This window comes from Equus quagga, chromosome 4, assembly GCF_021613505.1.
Source record: "Equus quagga isolate Etosha38 chromosome 4, UCLA_HA_Equagga_1.0, whole genome shotgun sequence".
NCBI classification, from domain to species: Eukaryota; Metazoa; Chordata; class Mammalia; order Perissodactyla; family Equidae; genus Equus; species Equus quagga.
Window position 1 is genome coordinate 137418011 of NC_060270.1, and position 22903 is coordinate 137440913.

The 22903-nt window shown below is 41.1% G+C and overlaps 1 protein-coding gene and 1 long non-coding RNA gene across 5 annotated transcripts in view; one reads left to right on the forward strand and one right to left on the reverse strand.

The window, feature by feature from the left end:
* Positions 1-214: 214 nt before the first annotated feature.
* ICA1L (islet cell autoantigen 1 like) overlaps positions 215-22903 on the reverse strand; it is a 64627-nt gene continuing 41938 nt past the window's right edge. For 2 of the 3 annotated variants that reach the window (XM_046657884.1, XM_046657885.1), the window contains 4 exons: positions 18812-18886; positions 9637-9888; positions 6657-6746; positions 215-3175 (listed from right to left, as the gene is read on the reverse strand). In XM_046657884.1, coding sequence (XP_046513840.1) covers positions 3060-3175; positions 6657-6746; positions 9637-9888; positions 18812-18886 — 533 coding nt within the window. In that variant the 3' untranslated portion in view covers positions 215-3059. Of the gene's footprint in view, positions 3176-6656; positions 6747-8895; positions 9889-18811; positions 18887-22903 lie in introns of those variants that run through there. The other variant, XM_046657886.1, reaches the window with a different exon arrangement.
* LOC124237840 (uncharacterized) lies at positions 6157-21758 on the forward strand. Of its 2 annotated transcripts, none has more exons than XR_006888154.1 (3): positions 6157-6291; positions 18432-18521; positions 21487-21758. It is a non-coding gene; the product is annotated as an uncharacterized LOC124237840 (long non-coding RNA). The 2 variants fall into 2 exon arrangements; XR_006888153.1 differs by lacking the exon at positions 6157-6291 and adding an exon at positions 9747-9873.

Sequence of the window (22903 nt, forward strand, 5' to 3'; positions counted from 1 at the left end):
TCTCACCGGGATAGTAATTGCCCTGGTTTTATTTCATTCTGTGGTCTCTATCTCAATTCAAACTACCTTCTTACTACTGTGGTCCTGAGGGAAAGGCCAAGTTTTTGACTAGAGAAACAATAATTGGATTTGTATTGAATACTTTAGGAAATAAACTTTTTTTGGATGCCATCTTGTAATCTTTATTAAAAGAGGCTCAGAAAAATAGATACAGCACAGTAAGACTTCTTCTCTTCTTATGCTGTTAAGACCTCTACATTTCCAGATGGTCTATAAAGACAGTTACGTGAAATAAATCTCCATAGTTGAAATACAGACACTTTTTTTCATTGTACAAATGCTGAAACTTATTGTTAAAATACAGTTTTTATGTTTCTACCCATATCAGAGCTATGTTTTACAATTAATGAAAGATTTCAAAAATTACAAAGTGACACCAATCTGATCTTAATATGCCCTGGTGTTCCTGCCTCTCTGTAGAAAGAGTAGGCAAATTTTAGTTCTGGGGGCTTTTCTTAAATGTATTATTTGGTATTAACAAGATTCCCCCATTTAATATAAAAAGCATCCATTTATTTTGGAAGAATTGTCCTCAGCCTACCTTTGGTTTAGTTAATTCATTTACTCCCTATTGGATGGTTCATGTGGCTTTAGACAAACAGCACGGATCGCCTTCTGCTCTGTGTTTATCGTGTCCTTCGTTTCACTCCCGACTCAGTGTGGCTGGTCTCCTATGTTAGCAGTGTAGGTGGGAATGGCCGAATTCTGTTTCTGGCCCCTAAATTAGTGATTGAGCTTCAAATAACTAGTGCTGAGAAAACATGAATGGCTGCCGTCATTTTAATAGCCAAGTTGTCAGTGTGCTCTTCACCAACGAGCTTGTTAGACCTGAAGTCCTAGAGGGACTTGATGAGGCAGTTAGTGTTGCTTTTGGGTTATGGGCGATGATGTACTCTGTGTTGAAAGAGAAAATGTTAGAGAAACTAAGAACTGAATAATGAAAATCCTTTGTTTCTGTTTTCCGAGCAGCTTTGCTCTCGGGAGCCTGAGGGCAGGGTCCCTTCACGTTCGTGGTCCGGGCTTCCGGCTCCTGGCTGGAGAGACTGCTGGATCTCCTCTATCGAGGTGCCTGTTTGTAAAGGACAACGGGCTGCTCTGTGTGCATGCGAGGGAGACACACAAATGTTCCTGAACTAATGCATTAGAAAATTAGTGAAAGAAATTAGAGAAAGGAAAGTGGCACAAACTCAAGACAAAGTTAGCATTTTTTTGCGGTACTCAAAGTTGAGAGCAGGGAGTTGCCGTGGGTATAGAATTTAGATAGCGATTCGTGATCAAAACCCTTGGGGATTCAATCTTGGCAGAACAATGACAGTGTTGCATTCGGGGAAGTTCACTGAAGAGTTAAAAAATGCTTCTCCAGGGACCATCAAAGCCATGGAGCTAAGCATGTGAGAGACGTTGAGGAGAGACTTCCTAGCCTTTCCCTGAGCCCCGTCTCTGACCCTCAGGGAGGGCCTTTCCAGCCCATGCAGGGCTGGGCAGAGCAGCAGTTTCTGGGGGGCCGTGGGCAGTTCAGATGGCAGTTGGGGCAGACTGCTGTGGATGGGAGGGGATTGTGTTTTACCTACTCTGGTCCGTTCCTAATAAATGGTCTTCTATATGCAATGTCTTGGACATTACAAGCAGTTCTCCTGTAAGTAATAAATACGCCTGTTTGGAAGTAGGAGCACATGGAAACTACTCTGAATAACTTAGTTAAAATGTTTTCTTGTGGAGCTACTAAGGATTGGATGACAAAAATAAGACACGTAGAGAACTGCTTCGAAACTAAAGGGTGCGAGAAAAAAGCACCGGAAGTTGAGTGATTGATGGTGTATACAGTGGCGGTGTTTTCCTTCGTGCACACTAATTTCCAATCGACAGCCTCCCCTCCAGCACTGAGATTCGAAACCCTCTCAGGGTGACAGTTTTTCCTTAGCAATCAAATAGAGCCCCAGGTGTTCCCCACAGAAAGGGCCAGGGGACAATAAGACACTCCCTAACGATCCTGTAGGGCTGTCTGTAACTGCCAGGAAGTATTCTGGGTTAGATCATGTCAAGAAACATGGGGCAAGTATGCAAATACATATAAGGATAAGGTGTTCAGAATTTCCCCTCATTCAGGCAGAAGTTTCTGGGTAATTGCAGGAATACTAAGGCCAGTTGCTCAGGGAGGGGCCGCCCCTCATTTTCTTTCCAGGAAGAATATGGATACTGCGCTTCATGGTAGCAATGTGTGCAAAACCAGGCCTGATGACACCTGCGCAATGTCCTGAATGCCACTGGACGTTCTTGTGGTTTATGAGGTGGGAAGAGAGAGTTTTTCGTTTCTGCGGAGGATGGACTTACTTAACAAATAAATCATCCTGCAACTCCCCCATGAGACTTCAGTAATGGAACTGAGGGGCGTCTGTGATTTTTGGATGAAGGAGAAAAACTAAGTAATATTACCTCTTAACCTCCAAGTGGAGAAAGCAAGCACCAAGTTTCTCTTGATGTCATTAAAGCAGACTGAGTTCTCAAACCCTGCCCTCCCTCCTAACTAAAGACAAATCTGGTCTGGTTCTAAGTGCTGTTTTCCACAACAGAAAACTCCCCTGCCACTGTTTTATTTAAAAACCAACCCCAATCACACCTCAGTGTCCATGCTGCCCTTCCCCTCCATGTAGAATGCCCACAGCCAGCGAGGCCACCCACACGTAAAGGCTCTCCAAAGAAATAAGCCCAACTTCTTATTGACAGAAATATTCCTCGCTGTTCTTATGAAATACATTTTGGTATCTATTTCAGACTCAATAGTTTCTATTTTCCACATTAGTATCAGCAGCTGCAAATCCAAGATATTAAAGAGAGAATCTATTCAAACGTGGTCCTTACCATCTGCTAAAGGTGGCTGACAAGGGTGATGTTTGCAAACACGATGCTTTTGTGTCTGGGTTACAAAATAACCTCCTTTCCACAAAGGCAATATGTTGCAAAATTGATGCCTCAAGGCCATTGAAATGACATAACTTCAGTCAAGCATTAAGAAGTTCATCATCTGAGTGTCCAATAGCATCTGGGTTTGAAAGTGGATCCAAGTCTGCAAATAGATTGAACCAGGCTGACATGTCTTGGTTACCATTGTCGGGAGCTATTAAAAAAGAAAAAAGCACATTTAAGAGTCTCAGAGTTTGAAATCACATTATTGTAACACTTAGGATTTTAAAGTAGATGCTTTTCTTTTGAATCAAAATTTAGGACAACTGACAAGCATGAACTATCAATTATATCTCCTTGAGGATAATTTTGAGAAGCCAGTGCGGATGCCTTGTGCTTTGCTGAGGCTCTGAGACATGGGCAATCGCACGATGTGCTGAGAAAGGACTCGATTAAAAGGGAAAAGGCAGGCAGAAATAGTCTGCTTAGAAACACTAAGATTATGTACAGATGGCTCTCAGATGAGGTTCAAAATTAAAAGTAACCTTTGTTCCTACAAAGTAGGAACATTACATTTGTAAACTCAGTGCTTAAAATCTATATTTATAGTAAAAGTAATATTCAAATATAGGACATAAAGGGAAAAAATCCCCCTAATCCTACCACATTAACACACCCAACGGTTGTCATTTTGGGTTACAGTTGTTCGCTTTGTCTTTTCCATGTGCACTCTACAAATTTTTGATATACATCTTATGGAGTAGATTGTGTCTCAGATACAACTTCCTGTTAACCGACTCCCTCTTGTCTTCCTGTGGAGACTGGCAATCTTGTACCTCAATAGTCTACAAGTTGCACTGTGGCAGATATTTGAGGATATATGTTTGGGCTGAAGGCTGGGACTGATAACAAATGCACAGTGGCGCAGACAGTGGTCATCTCAGAAGGCTAGGCTCTTGAAAGCCAGGGGGTCCAGAAAGCAGGGCTGAGACCCAGGAGACAATCTAAAGACCTACATATGAGGCCAGCGACACAGTGGGCAGAGGATGGAAGGCGGGCCCACGCAGAAGAGTCTCAGGCAATGCTCTCTTGCCATCATGGTCACCACTTTCCACAGGCCAGAGAGCCGGAGTTCGGGCTGTGGGGGTCCCAAGTCTCAAGGATCAGGACAGAGTGAAAGGCTTTAATGTGCGTCCACTTCTGTTTCTGGGAACCCCAAGATAGTCAGTGAAACCCACACAAGTTCTGACTTTGAGTCCTGGGCACACCCCCTGCTGATGAGTAATATGGGCAATCATTGAACCACAGGGGCTCTTGTTTCCTCATCTGTAAAGTAATAACCATATAACTTATCATTAAACCAGGATATCTCAGAGTGAACAGGCGGGCTATTAGTAATTATGCTGGAAGAACAGTGTCACCCAGGACCTGTGGCCATCCCAGCAATGCCTGACCTCCCTGATGTGTAGGGGAAACCGCACAGCACTGCACAGACGTGAGATGGTTTAATATTCATCTGTCACAATGGAAAGTGAAGGCCTTAGTTACACTGTTTTCATGGGGGGGGGGGTCTCCTTGTGTACACGTTTCTTGCCTCCAGAGATTCTTACAGGACAACAAATAGAAAATGAATGAATTATACTGAACCATAATATACATATAGAGAAAAAGAACCCAAATAATTATTATTAATTTTCATAAAGTAAAAGCAACCATAAATAAAACTAACATCAAGAAACAGACATGACCACTCCTTAGACGTCCCCCTTGTGATATAAACCATGGAAGAAACATGACTCCGTGCTGATAATAAATGGGGGAGAGGTCTTTTGTTTACAGAGTACTGAGGGCTGGCAGAAGGAGCACATTGTATGGCATATGAGTTATATGTCAATAGGCTGTTTAAAAATGTGATCAATGGATGAATGGATAAACAAAATGTGGTCTGGCCATACAGTGGAGTACTAGTCAGCCTTAAAAAGGAAGGAAGTCCTGTCACGTGCTACAACACGGATGAGCCTTGAGGACATTATGCTAAGTGAAATAAGACAGTCACAAAAAGACAAATACTGTATGATTCCACTCATACAAGGTATCTAAAGTAGTTAAATTCATAGAAACAGACAGCAAAATTGGTGGCTATGGGGGGCTGAGAGGAGGGGGGAAGAATTGTTTAATGCATATAAAGTTTCTGATGCGCACGATGAAACAGCTCTGGAGATCCGTTTCACAACAAGGTGCATATGCTTACCATGACTGAACTGTACAATTAAAAATGGTTAAGATGGTAAATTTTGCTATGTGTTTTCTACCACAATAAAAAAAAAATGTGGGGGAGTAGTAGGGTTGGAAAATCATCATTTTTTGCCCATCATATTAAGGACTGAATCAGGCAAAAAGCAACAGTGGATGCAAAATCAAAGAGGAAATTCTGATGAAGAGCAGGATGTGTGCGTGGTCGCGGAGAATCTCCCCACTGGCTGCTTAGTAATTGTAAGAAAGAGTAAAATAAAACAATAGTGATCATAGAGGAGAAAAACTGGACAACACCTTGAATGAGTGGTCAAAATTAACCTCACCAATGAGGGAGAGATGGCAGTGCAAGCTCTCGGGGGAGAGGCCTGAGGAAGGACCAGCACCCCTGCCATCTCCCCGTGGAGAAAGAGTAACCTGAATTTAATCACGAGGAGACCTCAGATAAACGGAAATACAGAGTATCCTATTAAAAACAAAAAGCAGTGGAGCAGAGGCACTAGATCCTCTTAAAATGGCCAAAAGCCAAAGAAAAGCTGTGGAAATGTGTCAGATTAAAACAGGCTGAAGAGACGTGGCAGCTGGATGCAGTCCATGACCCTCGACACGCTGTGTCAAACGGGGAAGTGCCACAGAGGACATGACAGGGTCAACTCACGAAACTGGAGGACAAATACACGGTAGATGACAGGAAACTACCGTGTTGACAGTAAACGTCCTGAAGTTTACACCCACACCGTGGTGATGCAAGAGAACACGCCTATTCTTAGGAAACACAAACGTAAGTCATTGGGGTGAAGGGTCATGACGGATGTCACACACACAGGCCTGCGTAAAGCAAATGGGGAAAATACACTAGGTGAATCTGGGTAAAGGGCACACAGGTGTTCTTTGTGCTGTTTTCGTTTGTGCAACATTTCTGTATGTTTGAAATTCTTTCCAATTAAGAAGTTTTAAAAAATCAACATCAGTGACTAAGATGTATCTAAAATCCTGGAAGACAGAGAGTGTGTCTATTTTCTGTGTACACCCTACATGGTAATTACAACATGGACCAGCTCTGCAGACAACAACATGGTAAGTACTCAATATATGTTAGCAATGACTATGTACCAGGCCCCGTGCTAAGTGCCTGGATGCGGTCTTCGTCGATAGGCATCCGTAATCAAAGAGTGTCTTCTCTCCCTAATGGTGTCATCCATTACTAACAAACCTTAACACAGATATAAAAGATTCAAGTACAGAATTCAGTTTACTATGACATGCTCACAATTTCTATTCGAGTCTTTCCATGGTGAGGGATAGCCAGGTATAGCTTTCATTTTAATTCATGATTAAGAAAATATTTTTTCTGGACAATATTGAGGTGAAGACTTTTCTAAATTTATTTGAATTCAACTGATTGTTAATATGATGGCAAAGAACACAAACAAGTAACTTACATTTTGTTACTTTCCCTGGACTCCGTGAAGGCCGGGGCTGGTTATCAGTGTGTGAGAGAGGAGGTTCTGATGCCCCTGCCGAGGCCCAGCCTGGGGAGGAAGTCATGGATTATCACTGTTAATCAGACAGGAAGTGGCATCAGAAAAACAAGGAAAAGTAAAATAATCTAAGAAGCCCTCCAATGGTTAAAGCGGGGTCAGATTCTACAGTAGAGGAGGCATACAACACTTAGAATTTGTCCGCAGTTGTGTATGTTATTCAAATCATCTAAATTTAGTCCCAGCCAGAATGACTTCCTTACATTTTTCAAATGGTTTTAAAATAAATATAATTTTTTTTTCTTTTTAACAATTGCAAATGGATAAGGTATAAAAAGAGATGTTCCCAGGATTTAGGGGAGAGGAAATAGACCTGACAATCAGAATCTCAAAACCTATGAATGTGTTTATACCATTGGACTCCATAGTCCCATTCCTAGAAATTTATCTTAAATAATTTAACTGAAGGAAAAACATGCATGATTATGTTTATTGCAGCATTATCTAGAAAACGAAAAAGAAAAAGGAAGGAATTAAGTAGATTATGGTGGATAAATGTGACAAAATACTATATGCAGTCATTAGAAAGTCTCAATATGAAGACTTGGTGTCACAGGGAAGTGTTTGCTGTGACATGAAAACTTATTTATGCTGTAGTTAAAGCACAAGGCTAGAAAGAACTTGGATTATCCTGCTGACTACCTTCCTTGTACAGAAGAGATCATCTGAGGCTCAAGTTCTTACCTGGGTTCCTAGAACATAGATTTTTTTTTCGTTGTTGTTGTTTGTTTTAAGGAAGATTAGCCCTGAGCTAATGTCTGCTGCCAATCCTGTTCTTTTTGCTGAGGAAGACTGGCTCTGAGCTAACATCCATGCCCATCTTGCTCTACTTTATATGTGGGACGCCTACCACAGCACGGCTTGCCAAGCGGTGCCATGTCCGCACCCGGGATCCGAACCGGCAAACCCTGGGCCCCGAAGCAGAACATGTGCGCTTAACCGCTGCGCCACTGGGCCAGCCCCATAGAACATACATCTTTTAACTCTCAGGGCAGCTCACTTCTCAGGTCTCCATCACAGGAGAAAAAGTAGTAGACCTAAAGGGAAGGCTAGTGGAGTAGAGAGAGGCCCGTACGAGGAGGCAGGAGACCGGAGTTTGGTCCCCTCTGAACTGTTTAAACTGCCTGATGACCTTGAGCAAGACACTCAGACACTGAGAACCCGCTGCCTCCGCTATTGCATGGGAACATGCTGTCAGCCTGCAGGCAGGGACCAGACAGATGTCCTGAGTGGTGAAGAAATATCGTCGCTATTGCCAGAAAAATGGGAGGAGAATCCAGCGCTGCCAGAGATGTGGCAAGTGAAGGAGAAAGAGCTCCCTAAAGCAACAGGAGCTCACAGTGGAGAATGAATGTGCCTGTAAATCTTTATAACTATTGGGCCATTGATACACCAGTGAGAGTAATTGTTTTCTAAAATTTTATGATAGCAAAACGTCTAGATGGGGTGCCTCTTTATCAAATGATACTGCCCATTCTTACTTTTAGGCTATTTAACATATTCTTACTAAGCCACTGTTTAACTGATACTTTATTTACTGAGCTAACTTATGCTGCTGTCACAGAAAGCACAAGGATAAATCACCCCATAGACTATGCCCTTGAGGTGTTTGCAGAGTGAATAAAGTATGATGGTCTTCAGATAAATTATGAACATGAGTTACTAAGAACAAGGAATGCATTAAGATACAGGAGCCGTGAGGCTTGTACTCAAGGGTTATAATCTACTAGGAGATGAAAGACAGGGATATAAGGCAAGACAAACTGTGATCACAGCCACGAAAACAGCTAGAGCACAACGGGAAGCTGGGGGAGGGGGCCCCTCCCTGTGGCAGCACTGGGGCGTCTCCAAGGGGCCGCCAGGGAGGAAGCACTGGCCTGGGGACCTAAGGTCCAGGCCCAAGGCCAGGCTCCATTGCGAACACGGTAATTCAAGGAAGCGACACAAGCAGAGATGCCTCAGAGGGATCTGCACACACTCCATGAGGTCACAGAAAGCTTTGGAGTAAGGGTGGCGATAAGGGTGGCAAGGCAGGCACACGCAGGTTTATCCCGGAGCTCGTGGTGCTTCACGTTTCTAATGTAAGCGGGGTCCTGACATCAGTATCTGCTTCCTGAAGAGAACACCTGGAGGAGGCGTGGGATGAACTGGCGTTTGGCAGGCCTGTCGGCAGCACTCCTGCAGCAGCCCAGGAAACAAAGGAGACTCTCGGTGGCTCTGGTAGTGGAGGCCAGGAGGGAGGGGGGACATTTGAGGCGTGTCTTAGAATTGACAGGACTTCGTAACCAAAACAGAAGCGGGGAGCAAAATGACTCCCCAGGGAGGGTGCTGGGTTGGACACGGTAGGGTGGAAGAGCAGGCGGGCAGAGGGAGTCCCGGCCGTAGCAGCAAAGCAGGCGGCCCCCTCCCCAGGGCAACACGCCGCCCCAGCCCCCTCCCACACTCCGCTCCCGCTGCCTTGCCCGAAGGCTACGGGGAACCAGCCTGCAGAGCTGTCCTTTTCTCTCGTCAACTCTGAACCCACAGGAGGAGTAGACGCCAAGTTTTGCTAAGTGGAAGAAACAGTATGACCGGCCCTAGGTGGGGTAACTCAGCAGGTCCAGACACTGATTTTCTATGCAGAGAAGACCCCCGGGAAAGTCAATGAAGACACCGTGGGGTTTGGGGACGGTGGCAGGAGAGCAGCTGTTTCGCTCTCGTTGACAGACTCCAGCGGAGATAATATGTTATTTTTCCAGTCGACTGGGGTGCTGCAGGCTCTGTCTCGTGGTACTGACATTAGCCCCAGTCTCCTTGTTGAGTTTCGCGTCCACATGCGCACAGTTTCGTTTCATAAAGATAAAGTAAGTCACGGGTGTCCAGATGTCCCACGGATACTTACTGTGGGCAGCTCCAGCCGCACGAAGACCAAGGTCAAAGAGCTGTGAGGGCAGGAATCGCGAGCAAAGAAGACGCGGCTCAGACCCGACCGAGGGCTCTCGGGACCAGAGACCGGCGCTGGGGCTCCCCAGGGCAGGGCGCTCCTGGGGGGATCCACGGGCACTCGAAGACCCAGCACCCGGGAGGCTGTTCAGAAAGGAGAATTCCTTCTCAAAGTCGCCTTCCAGTGACTCTACAGGTAAATCTTTTGCAACTGTTGAGCGAAGACAAAAACAGAATGGCTTTTTCTTCTTGAGGAAATGAGGGTGTCGGGCAAATCAAACTTGTTTCATTGTTATACTTTATTAACATAATTTTTAATGAAGAATTAAACTGACTGGAAGTTTATGGGAAAGTTATTTCTAATTAGGTAGACAATAGATCAAAATGACCACATTTCACAATCAAGATACAACAGTTATGAACAGCCATGTGTGAAATAACTAGGCAACCATCTATGTAAGAGAAACCACAGGACATACAAAGAGAAATTGAAACAAATCAATATTGGGAGACTTGACTATACCGCTGTCAGTAAAAACAGGCCAAGAGGACAGAAGATACAAAATAGTTCAACAGCATAATCAATAAGGTAGTTATTTTGAACAAACACATACACAAACCCTTATAGAAAATATACCTTCTCCTCAAGCACACACTGAAAATTCACAAAAATTAATTATACGAAGGTACACAAAAAAATTAGTGAGTTTCTTAAAGTAGAAATATTACAAACAACATGCTCTGATTACAATGCAATAAAATGAAATAATTAAAAATACAAAACCAAGAAATTAAAAGGCACTTCTACCTGTAAATATTATTTTATTTTATTATTTTTTTGCTGAGGAAGATTGGACCTGAGCTAACACCTGTGCCAGTCTTCCTCTATTTTGTATGTGGGTCACCACCACAGTACAGCTTGATGAGTGATGTAGGTTGGCACCAGGATCCGAACCTGCAAGCCCAGGCTGCTGAAGTGGAGAGAGCCAAACTTAACCACTACACCACGGGGCCAGCCCCTACCTGTAGATTTTAATACCTTCTATTAAACAATTCTTGGTTGAAAGGAAAATGGAGTTTCTGAAAAATAATGATAAAAAAGACATTTCATATCATAATCCATGGGATACTTAAGCAGCAATAATCGAAGAAAAAATCATGACCCTAAACACCTTTATCAACAAAAATGAGAGAGAGGGGCTTCCAGTCTGATAGAGTGAGGAGGTCTGTGGTCCTGTACACTAGTTTTTAAATAACTGGTGAAACCTATTTAAAAAAAAACCATTTAAAGTCTCTGGAAATTGTTGCAAAGACTCACCTCAAATGAAGAAACATTTACTCAAGAAAGTCTATTAAAATTCAGAAAGAAGAGAGACTGTGGTATTTGAACTAAGAACCACTCCCTTCCTTCCCTCCCAATTCAGCAAGATGGAAATTCCAGTCTAGCCCAGAGCAGCCAAGAGCGCAGGGCTCCCTCCACCCCCAGCTCTCGGTCAGCAGCTATCTTCCCAGGAGGGGCAGAAAGCCAGCATTTCATATCCCGTCCTCGGTCACCTGTTGCTAAGGCTGAGTCCTAGGGAGTACAGCCAGGAGGTGGACGCTCCCATTTCGCACCCAGACCCCAGGCCCCCAGTCATGGGATGGAGACTGCCTTGGATGTGGCAGGTTGAGAACAGGGGCCCCTGATCGCTGAGGCAGGAAGGGGCAAGCCAAGAAGACCTGGGACTACTGTCACCCTGCTCACTTTAGCATTCCGCTCCTAGAGCAAGGATGTCACTCAGAGAGGAACATGTCATTGTTCCCACCCCCAGATCAAGCCCTGAGCCAGGTATTTTGCCTGGAAGGAGAAGCAGACTGTCAAATAAAGAGCTCCTAACCTCGTCCCAAAGGAACTGACTTCATTTGCAACAGTATGCAGAGATTCAAGGCTGAAGATGCTCTCAAAAACAGCGGAGGTTGTGTGAAAAGGCAATTGGGAGAAGACTGGGAGATTCATTGGACAAATAGGCTCAACTGTAGGCCAGCCGGTTTGCCTGAAAGAACCAGGGAAAAAGCCAGCGGGCAAGAGCCTGCCCAGGGTAAGAACAAATCTCAAACACTGATGTCAGGAACTATCCTTTCAAGGCAGTCCAAATTTGATTGGTTTTGTCTGTAGACAAATTTATGGTCCAGGGCATCTTTGAAAACAGTAGAACAATCAGCTGGAAATTAGTGGAGTTTAACAGCCAGGTGTGGTCAGGGGAAGAGACGGTCTGACCGTTCCAAAACCACCTCATCCCAGGGGGACAGGAGGTACGCCTAGGCCTGCACCCCGTAAGGCGTCCCACTGTTGGGGAGGGCTGGGGAGGTGAACAGACTCCACTGAAATAAGCCAGCCTGTCACTAACCAAATACACAAGCAAATAAAAATAACAAGCCTCAGACGGGGGGACCCGTCTAAAGTAGCTAAAGGATATTATCTAAAATGTTGTATCCAACAAAAAATAACAAGGCATGCAAAACACAGGAGCGGATGACCCATACAGTGGCAAAAAGGCAGACAACAGAAACGGCCTGTGAGGGTGACCAAATGCCAGATTTAACAGACCAAGCTTCAAAGTAACCCTTATAACTATATTCAAAGGACTAAAGGAAAGCAGGATTAAAGGAAAGAAAGCAAGGTGATGGATGTGTTAATTAACTAGATGGGGGAATCCTTTCACAATGTAAACGTAGATAAGCACAATGCACATTTCATTTATTTTATTTAATTCATTTTTTAATTTTTTTATAGTTCAACTTAAGCAGGTAAGTTTAATGATCAGAACAAAATGGGATCAATTAGGAAAAACCGTATACAAGAGATGCTTTACAGTGTAACAGGTCCTTTTCATGTTGATTATTTTAATAGGGTTTAATATTCCTCAGTCTTCCGAGTTAAAACTCTTCAGCTGGCCATAGGTCTGGAAACATGCACAAATAGACATAATAAGTAGTTTACTGATATTCCATGATACGTTGAATGTGCTGTTCCTCACTAGAAATTCATAGTTGGGCCAGCCCTTCAAATTTTTTCAAAATTTTTATAAAGCCACAATAATCAAGATAGACTGGTACTGGCCAGGGACAGGTATATAGATCAGTGGAACAGAATTTAGAATCCGGAAATACACTCTTACATTTTTTGGTCACTTGATTTCAACAAAAATGCCAAGAAAATTCAATGGAGAGAGAAGAGTCTTTTCAACAAATGGTGCTAGAACAATTGGATATGAATATGCAACAAACAAAAACTTACTTATCTCACACCACACACAGCAATTAACTCAAAATGATCATAGTCCTCCAAGTAAGAGCTAAAATGATAAAACTTCAAGGAGAAAATCTTTGTGACCTTGGGTTAGATGGAGTTCTCACATATGACACCAAAAGAATGATCCAAAAGAAGAAGGAAAAAAAGTGATGAATTGGACTTCATAAAATTTTAAAAATTTGTGTTTCAGGAGGCAAAATTAAGAAAATAAGAAGACTAGGATACAATATTTACAAGTCATGTATCTGACAAAGGACTTGTACCAAGAATATAAAAAGAAATCTTGCAACTTAATAATAAGATAAATAACCCAATTAAAAATAGGCAATAGATCTTAATAGATTTCTCAACTAAGAAGATATATTAACAGCTAATAAGCACATGAAAAGATGCTCAACATCATAAGTCACTGGAGAAATGCAAATTAAAGCCACAAATTAAGGGCCAGCCCCGGTGGCCTAGTGATTAAGCTAGGTGCACTCTGCTTCGGCGGCCCAGGTTTGGTTCCTGGGCTGGACCTACACCACTCGTCTGTTAGTGGCCGTGCTGTGCTGGCGGCTCACACGCAAAGAGAGGAAGATTGGCACAGATGTTAGCTAAGGTGAATCCTCCTCAGCAAAACAAAACACAAAACAAAAGCTCCACAAATTAAAAGCACTAGAATGTGTGTGATTAGAAAGACACACAACACTAACTCTTGATTAAGATGTGGGGAAACTAGAACCTTCGTATTTTGCTGGTGGGAACGAAATGTTACAGTCATTTCAAAAAACTGTTTGGCAGTTCCTTAAAAAGTTAAACTCAAATTTGCCATATAACCTAGCAATTCCACTCCTAGGAATCTAACCAAGAAAAATGAAAACATATGTCCACTCAAGGAGAAGTACTTGAACGTGCATAGCAGCATATCACGATAGTCAAAAACCTGTAAACAATCCAAATGTCTGTCAGCGGGTAAATGGATAAACATAACCTGGTATATCCACACAACAGAATGCTATTCATCAATAAAAAGTAATGAAATACATTAAGCAAGTTGTGGTATATACATATAAAGGAATATTATTCAGCCTTACAAAAGGAAGGAAATTCTGCAAAATGCCACAACATGGATGAACCTTGAAAACATTATGCTAAGTGAAATAAGCCAGGCACAAAAAAGACAAACACTGTATGATTCCACTTATATGAGGTACTTAGAGTAGTCAACATCACAGAGACAGAAAGCAGAACAGTGGGGGTCAGGAGCTAGGGAGACGGGGGCAATGGGGGGTTATTTAATAGGTGTTTAGTTTCAGTTTTACACCATGAAAAGAGTTATGGAGATGGACAATGGTGATGGCTGCACAATATTATGAATGTAGTTAATACCACTGAAGTGTACACTTAAAAATAGCTAAGATGGTAAATTGTATGTTGTGTGTGTTTTACCACAATAAAAAAATTAAGGATGAGTAGTATTCCAGTGTGTGTGTGTGTATATATGTGTCTGTGTATGTATATATATGTATGTGTGTGTGGGGGGGCGTATATGTATATATACCACATCTCCTTTATCCATTCATCCATTATTGGGCACTTAGGTTCTTTTGATATCTTAGCTATTGTAAATGATGCTGCAATGAACATAGGGATGCACATATCTTTTCAAATTAGTGTTTTTGTATTCTTCAGATAAATACTCAGAAATGGAATAGCTGGGTCATATGGTATTCCTATTCTTAATTTTTTGAGGAATCTTCATACTGTTTTCCATAGTGGCTGCACAAATTTACATTCTCATCACCAATATACAAGAGTTCCCTTTTATCCACATCCTCTCTAATACTTATTAGTTCTTGTCTTTTTGATAACAGTGATTCTAACAAGTGTGAGGTGATATCTCATTGTGGTTTTCATTTGCATTTCCCTAATAATTAATGATGTTGAACATCTTTTCATGTGCCTGCTGGACATCTGTATGTCTTCCTTGGAAAAATGTCTATTGAGGTCCTCTGCCCATTTTTTAATTGGGTCATTTTTGTTGTTGTTGTTTAGTTGTATGAGTTATTTATATATTTTGGATATTAACTCCTTGTCAGATACATGATTTGCAAATATCTTCTCCCATTCAGCAGGTTGCCTTTTTGGAATACTACTCAACCATAAAAAAGAATGAAATCCTACCATTTGTAGCAACATGGATGGACCTTGAGAGTATTATGCTAAGTAAAATAAGCCAGATGGAGAAAGACAAATACCATAAGATTTCACTCATATGTGGAAGATAAAACAACAAACAAACAAACAAACACATAGATGCCTATTCCATTCACATGAAATCTAAAAAACACAGAAGAGGGGCCGGCCCCGTGGCCAAGTGGTTAAGTTCGCACGCTGCGCTGCAGACGGCCCAGTGTTTCGTTGGTTCGAATCCTGGGCATGGACATGGCACTGCTCATCAAACTACGCTGAGGCAGCGTCCCACATGCCACAACTAGAAGGAGCCACAACAAAGAATATACAACTATGTACTGGGGGGCTTTGGGGAGAAAAAGGAAAAAATAAAATCTTTAAAAAACACAGAACGAACAAACTAAACAAAAACAAACTCATAGATACAGAGAAGAGATTGATGGTTATAAGAGGTGATGAGGTTGGGGATTTGGCGAAACAGCTGAAGCTCAGTTTTTATGGTTTAGGATGGTAAATGGATTTTGCTGGTTATCACTCTGTAGTGTATACTGATATCAAATTAAATGTTGTACACCTGAAACACAATGTTATATGCCAATTTTACTCAATTAAAAAAAAAGAGTTAAAGCACAAAAATTAAGGAAAAAAAAGTAATAACTATTGTTATATACAACATGGATGGATCTAAAAAACAATATGCTTAATGGAAGACACAAAAACCCAGACACAGGGCTGGCCCATGGCCTAGTGGTTAAGTTCGGCATGCTCCGCTTCAGCAGCCTAGGTTCAGTTCCTGGGCGCCGACCTACACTACTCATTGGCCGCCATGCTGTGGTGGCAACCCACACGCAAAACAGAGAAAGACTGGAACAGATGATAGCTGAGGGTGAATCTTCCTCAGCAAAAAAAAAAAAAGAGGCAGACGCAAAAGATTACCTTTTGTCTGATTTCATTTATATGAAATGTCCAGGAAAGGGAAATTTGTAGAGACAGAAATCAGATTAGTGATTTTGTAGGGCTGGGAGTGGGAGCAAGAATTGATTGCAAACAAGCATGAGAGAATGTAGGGGGTAATGGAGATATTCTAATACTCAATTGTGCTGATGGTTGTACAACTCTATAAATTCACTAAAAAAAATCACTGAATTTTACACTTAAAGCAGGTGAATTTTATAGTACTTTAATTATAACTCAAGAAAGCTGTTAAAAATCAAGAGATTTTGTACAATTCTACGCAAATAAATTTGAAAATCTAGAAAAAATGAGTAATTCTGAGAAAAATACAATTTACTAAAATTGATCCCATGACAGATAGAAAGCTTAAGCAGACCAATTTCCACAGAGAAGAAAACACAAAAAACCACCAGGCCTAGATGTTTTCACAGGAAAATCAATAGTAATGCAAAAATAGTAAATAAAATATCAACAGACTAAAAGCACAACGACAAAGCTGGACCCATAACTGGAATGCAAAGATAGTGTAATATCAGCAAGTTTATTAATATATCTCATCATGTTAATATATTTAAGAATAAAAATCAAATAATTGCTGGCATAGATGCTAAAAAAGCTGTTGGCAAAATTCCACGACCATTCCTAATAAAAACTCTTGAGAAGATAGGACTGTATGGATACTTCCTTAACAACATAAAATATATACCTCAGTCCAAAAGCCAGCATCTTAATTAATTCAGAAACATTATAAGCATTTCCACTAAGATCAAGAAACGCCCACTGCTACTGAACATTGTTCTGGAGGTGGTAACCAATGCAATTAAACAGAAGAAATCAGCTACAGTCACAAGAATTGGTAAAGAAGAAACAGACTCTCTCTACTTCCCGATGACATTACGGTATACCTGGAAAACTCTAGAAAGTCAACGATAACACAACTCAAACTATAAAAAATTCAGGGGCCGGCCTTGTGGCCGAGTGGTTAACTTTGCATGCTCCGCTTTGGCGGCCTAGGGTTTCGCCAGTTCGGATCCTGGGCGCAGACATGGCACCGCTCATCAGGCCACGCTGAGGCGGCGTCCCACATGCCACAACTAGAATGACCTGCAACTAAGAATATACAACTATGTACCGGGGGGATTTGGGGAGATAAAGCAGGAAAAAAAAAAAAAAAGATTGGCAATGGTTGTTAGCTCAGGTACCAATCTTAAAAAAAAAAAAAAACTATAAAAAATTCAGCAAGGCAGCAGGATATGAAATTAACATGCAAAAATCAATAACATTCATATAAACAAAACAATAACCAGTTAAAAGATACACTGGCAAAGAAAACCTCATTTATAATGGCAACAATAAAGAAAAAATACTTAAGAATAAACTTAAGAAATGTTCAAAACCTATATGAAGCAAACTATATCTGAAAGATATACAAGTAAACTTGAACAAATAGAAAGATGTCCCGTGTTTGGGTTAGGATGTCTCAACACCATCAAGCTGTCAATTTTCACATTTAATGTGATCACAATAAAAGTATCAGTGAGCTTTTTTACAGAGCTAGACAATTTGATATAAAGTTCAGATTGAAAAATAAACATGCAAGAATAGCTAAGAAAAAAATGAAAAGAAGAGGAGGTTACTGACCCTACCAGATACAAAAACACACAAAGTTTCTGTAGTTAAAACCATGTGGCACTGGTGCACACACACACCAATGAAACATAACAAAGGAGCCGGCCCAGTGGTGCAGCAGTGAAGTTCGCATGTTCTGCTTCGGTGGCCCGGGGTTCACTGGATCAGATCCCAGGTGCAGGCCCATGCACTGCTTGGCAAGCCATGCTGTGGCAGGTGTCCCACATATAAAGTGGAGGAAGATGGGCACAGATGTTAGCTCAAGGCCAGTCTTCCTCAGCAAAAAAAAAAAAAAGAAGAAGAAGAAGAGGATTGGCAGCAGATGTTAGCTCAGGACTAATCTTCCTCAAAAATAAAAGTAAGAAAGAAAAAAGAAACATAAAAAAGTCCATAAATAAACCTAAGTACATATGGAAATCTAGCATAGGACTGGAAGTTATCTCAAGTTACTGTAGCAAAGATGACATTTTAAAGAAATGATATAAAAGATAGCCATTTGCAAAAGATAACCCTTAATCCATTTCTAACACCGTACATATGAATAAACTCCAAATGAATTAGAGATCTAAATGTAAAAACTACATAAATACTAGAAGAAAGCATAAATGAATTCCTCTATCTGGGTTTTGTATATGACAAAAATCCAGATCCAATAAAAAAAGATTAATAAATTTGACTATGTAAAAATTTTAAAATATTTACAGGGCAAGAACCAACTATATGAGAAGTCAAAAGACAAAGCACCAACTGGGAGAAAATGCCTGCAACGTACTTGCTGGAGGAAGACATTCAAGGTAGTATTCACCAAGTGCCACACTGCTGGATGGTCAGACACGGAGCAGACAGACAGACACAGTCCTGTCTGGCCTCTCAGTTACACAGATACATTAGGACAGGGTCAAAACACACAAAACAAGGAACTATTTAATTTCCGTTGTGACGGGCTACAGAGTAGAAGCATCGGGTTGCATCCCTGTGTAGACACCTAACAGATTTTAATGTTAAGGAAATAAATACCAAATAAAAACTAAAGAATTTTAAGTAATAAATTATCCAGATATATAGTGAAATTATAATTTCTTACCATTTTCAGAGTTAGAAATCTGAGGTGCTTCAAATTCTCTCATTTGAAAATGTTTTTCCTTTTGATCTTCAGTTGCTAAAACAAAAGCACATAAAAATAAGTGGAGCAAGAAGAAACTTAGCATGCTTATTTACTGTAATATTTTATAATAATTCTGCCAAAGTGTTGACTTGACCAAAGCAGATTATAAAACATATAAAAGGGAGACGTAAAAATTTAAAGAACAATATATAAAAGTTGTATTTGTGTATATAGATACCTAATATAATATATATATATATAATTGTTATATGTCTATAAACAAATAACCTTATAATATCCACAGGTAATTCAGGTCCTGTGACATATATATATCCCCTTGAAAGTTAAAAGTTTTCACATTCCACATAAATTGATGCAGCCACTATGGAAAACAGTATGGAGCTTCCTCAAAAAATTAAAAATAGAACTACCATATGATCCAGCAAGGCAATTTCCTGGTATTTATCTGAAAAAGAAAACGCTAACTCGAAAAGATATATGCACCCCTGTGTTCACTGCAGCATTATTTACAGTAGCCAAGTTATGGAAACAACTTAAGTGTCCACTGATGGACGAATGGATGAGGAAGATGTGGTAGATATATACAACGGAATATTATTCAGTCATAAAAAAGAATGAAATCTTCCTATTTGTGACTACACAGATGGACCTTGAGGGCATTGTGCTGAGTGAAATAAGTCAAACAGAGAAAGAAATACCATATGATCTCATTTATAGGTACAATCTAAAAAAACAAAGAAACCAAAAACCGAGCTCACAGATATTGAGAACAGATTGGTAGCTGCCAGAGGTCAGGTGGGAGGAAATGGGTGAAAGCAGTCAAAAGCGCAAACTTCCAGTTATAAAATAAATAAGTCATGGGGATGTGATGCCCAGCATGGTGACTGCACATATAGTTAATAATACTGTACTGCATATTTGAAATTTGCTGAGAGAGTAAATCTTAAAAGTTCTCATCCCAAGGAAAAAAATTTGTCACTATGTACGGTGATGGATGTTAACTAGATTTATTGTGGTGGTCATTTCACAATAAATACAAATATCAAATCGTCATGTTGTACAACTGAAACTAGTATAACGTTATATGTCAATTGTACCTCCCTCAGCTAAAAAAACAAGTTTCACACTCTAAAGCCGCCTCCTCTCCTGATGGACCTGTTCTCCTCCTATGTTCTCTAAAAGGCCATGTTATATTCTGTTCTGCCTGATCTTCGTGTCTCTGACACCCACGTGTTCCTTTTAGGTTGACTGGGTGAATAAATGATTGAATATGGTCTGCTTTTAATTCAAGGGCTGCTTTATCCTTCTGAGAGCAGCACGTGGCTGTGAGCAGCACCTACACCAGAGTGACTGTTGCAGAGACTTTATCAGGAGGGAGAGATCAAACGCATGTACTAAAAGACAGCATACTCTCTTAGGCTCTTTTGAATGTTTTTAACACTTAAAAAATTCAAACAGGGGCCCAGCCCAGTGGTATAGTGGTTAAGTTCATGCACTCTGATTCAGTGGCCCGGGGTTCGCAGGTTTGGATCCCAGGCATGGACCTACACTGCTCATCAAGCCATGCTGTGGCAGTGACCCACATACAAAATAGAGGCAGACTGACACAGATGTTAGCTCAGGGCCTATCTTCTTCAAGCAAAAAGAGGAGGATTGGCAGAGATGTTAGCTCAGGGACAATCTTTCTCACACACACATACACACACACAAAAAATCAAACATACAAACCAAAACCCCCATAGACAAAAACTGGTTTTTTAATAAAAATTATCTACAAGTTTTGGGCCTACATTGAGACAAATTATGCCCTATTACTACAATGGGAGCCAGTTTCTTAGAGTCAGTTTCCCACACAATCCATCTCTACCTCATTTGCAACCCAGGATAGACATAAAGACCCAAAAAAATCCAAGATTTTGATATTTTCAACTATCATCAGGGTCATTTTCTAAAAATATAAATGAAATGTAAATGTCTCCTGTATACAAAAGTGGGTAGTGTTGCTGGATAGAGAGCTTAAAGGGTGTGACACATCTAAGGACAAGGAAGTAACATCTCACGACATTCTTATTAAAATGCAATGCTCAGTTTGTTGCTACAAAATAAAGTAGAAAAGGTTAAATCAATCAAAGTAATCAAAAGGAAAACAAATGCAAAAGAAAGATATAAGGAACTCACGGTTATTTAGCCTTAAGATAAGGAAACTGCAGGATGAATTAGGTTCTAAGTTCAAATACAGCTAGCATATAAAGATGGTGGAAAAAATACAGAAGATAGAAAAATGGACTTCATTGGTAAAGATTTCAGTTGAACGTTGGAAAAAAAAGTGGAGGGAAAACTCTGGGAATGGGAAAGGGATTCTGGAGGTGGCGAGAGAAGGAAGCAAGGAGGAGAATTAGGGTCTGAGGGCAGGGAAGGAATGGGTGACAGACAGACAGGCAGTCACACCACAGAAAGTTTTGGTAAGACTCAGAAATAGAGTTGGGGGAATGGACAGATGTGTTAAAGGATTGAAGCCGGGTACCTGAGGATTACTGCAGATATTCAATAAGAACATGATTGCCTTTTGACCTTGTTCCCAACACAGGCATAGATGAATCGTGCTAATTTGCTGTTTTCTTGTTTAACTTGAGGGGTGACTTGCATCTCGAGGATTTGTGAGCTTGTTTCGCAGAAGAAAGAGAAGGCCTTCGGGGAGGCTGTGCTCTGGCCCTCAGCAGCCTTGAAGGCCAGAAGTCAGACTGCCCAGGGGCTTATTGGGAGGGACCCTTTGTTTCTCTGAAGCTCCTCCTACCGAGCCCCTTAGCTCGATAAACCCTCCTGCTTTCTGCTCTCGGGATGGTGGATTTGACTGAACCCATGCTCCCACCTTCTCGTTTGGCCAATTCAAATAAACCTTTCTCAGTCTCCAAGCACTGATGTCTCAATGTTTGGCTTGCTGCACCTTGGGCACACAAACTTGAGGTTAAGAAGTTTGGTATCAGGATCTTTTTTTTTTTTTTTGAGGAAGACTGGCCCTGAGCTAACATCTGTGCCCATCTTCCTCTACTTTCTATGTGGGATGCCTCCACAGCATGGCTTGATAAGTGGTGCTAGGTCCACTCCTGGTATCCGAACCTGCAAACCCTGGGCCGCCAAGGCAGAGCGTGTGAACTTACCCACTACGCCATCAGGCCAGCCCCCAGTACCAGGATCGTTCAAGGAGTATTGCTTTATAAGATGCAGGGTCATCGCCTTCCTCTTGCTTCTCTAGAAATCTTTAATGATGATCTGCTTTACTCTATAGTGTTTTTGGTATGGATTCATGTGGGCTTTGGTTTTATTTTATTTTAATGCTACAGATGTCTGTGAGATTGGGATCAACACAGGTATATGTGAGAGAAAGGCTAGCTCAAAAGGCATAGTTTTATTCCCTTATACGAAACACCACTTGAGTAGATATCTCAGAGAATGAATGCTTGAAGGCATTTCAAATTACTTCCTTGAGATAGTTCTAAAAGTAAAATTATTCAATTAAAGTCTGGGATGTTTATGTTTTCCAGAAATGTTATCCCAGTTTCCACTCCTACAAGTAGTGACGGTGGTATCTTGGTCCCAGGGACACTGAATATTTTCAAAACATTCTTTTTAATATGACCAATGAAAAATGCTACCTGTAAATATAATAGACTGGATACTCAGAAGTACCCTCCCTTACAAAAAAAAACCTCTTGCTAAAACCATAAAATATACTTTTAATGCATTGCTAGACTTATTAGAAACAAACAATGTAAGCTGAAACCAGAGCTGGGAGAGATGAGTAGCGAGCAGAGGGGAAAGGCAGGTGCCCATATGCACACTGCTCTCCTGAGACAAAGCCTTCAGCAAACACCAAGGAACGAAGCTGAGCCCAGGATTCCCACATAAGATAAAGGCCCTGGAAGGAGGTTGGAGTGGTCACCAGATGGGTGCGTTACCTCGCTCTGGAAAGAAGCAATGTGAATTTTTACTAGGGAAAAATGATCTAAGCTTCTAGGATTCCCACAGATTAAGAGGAAATAAGTATTAGCT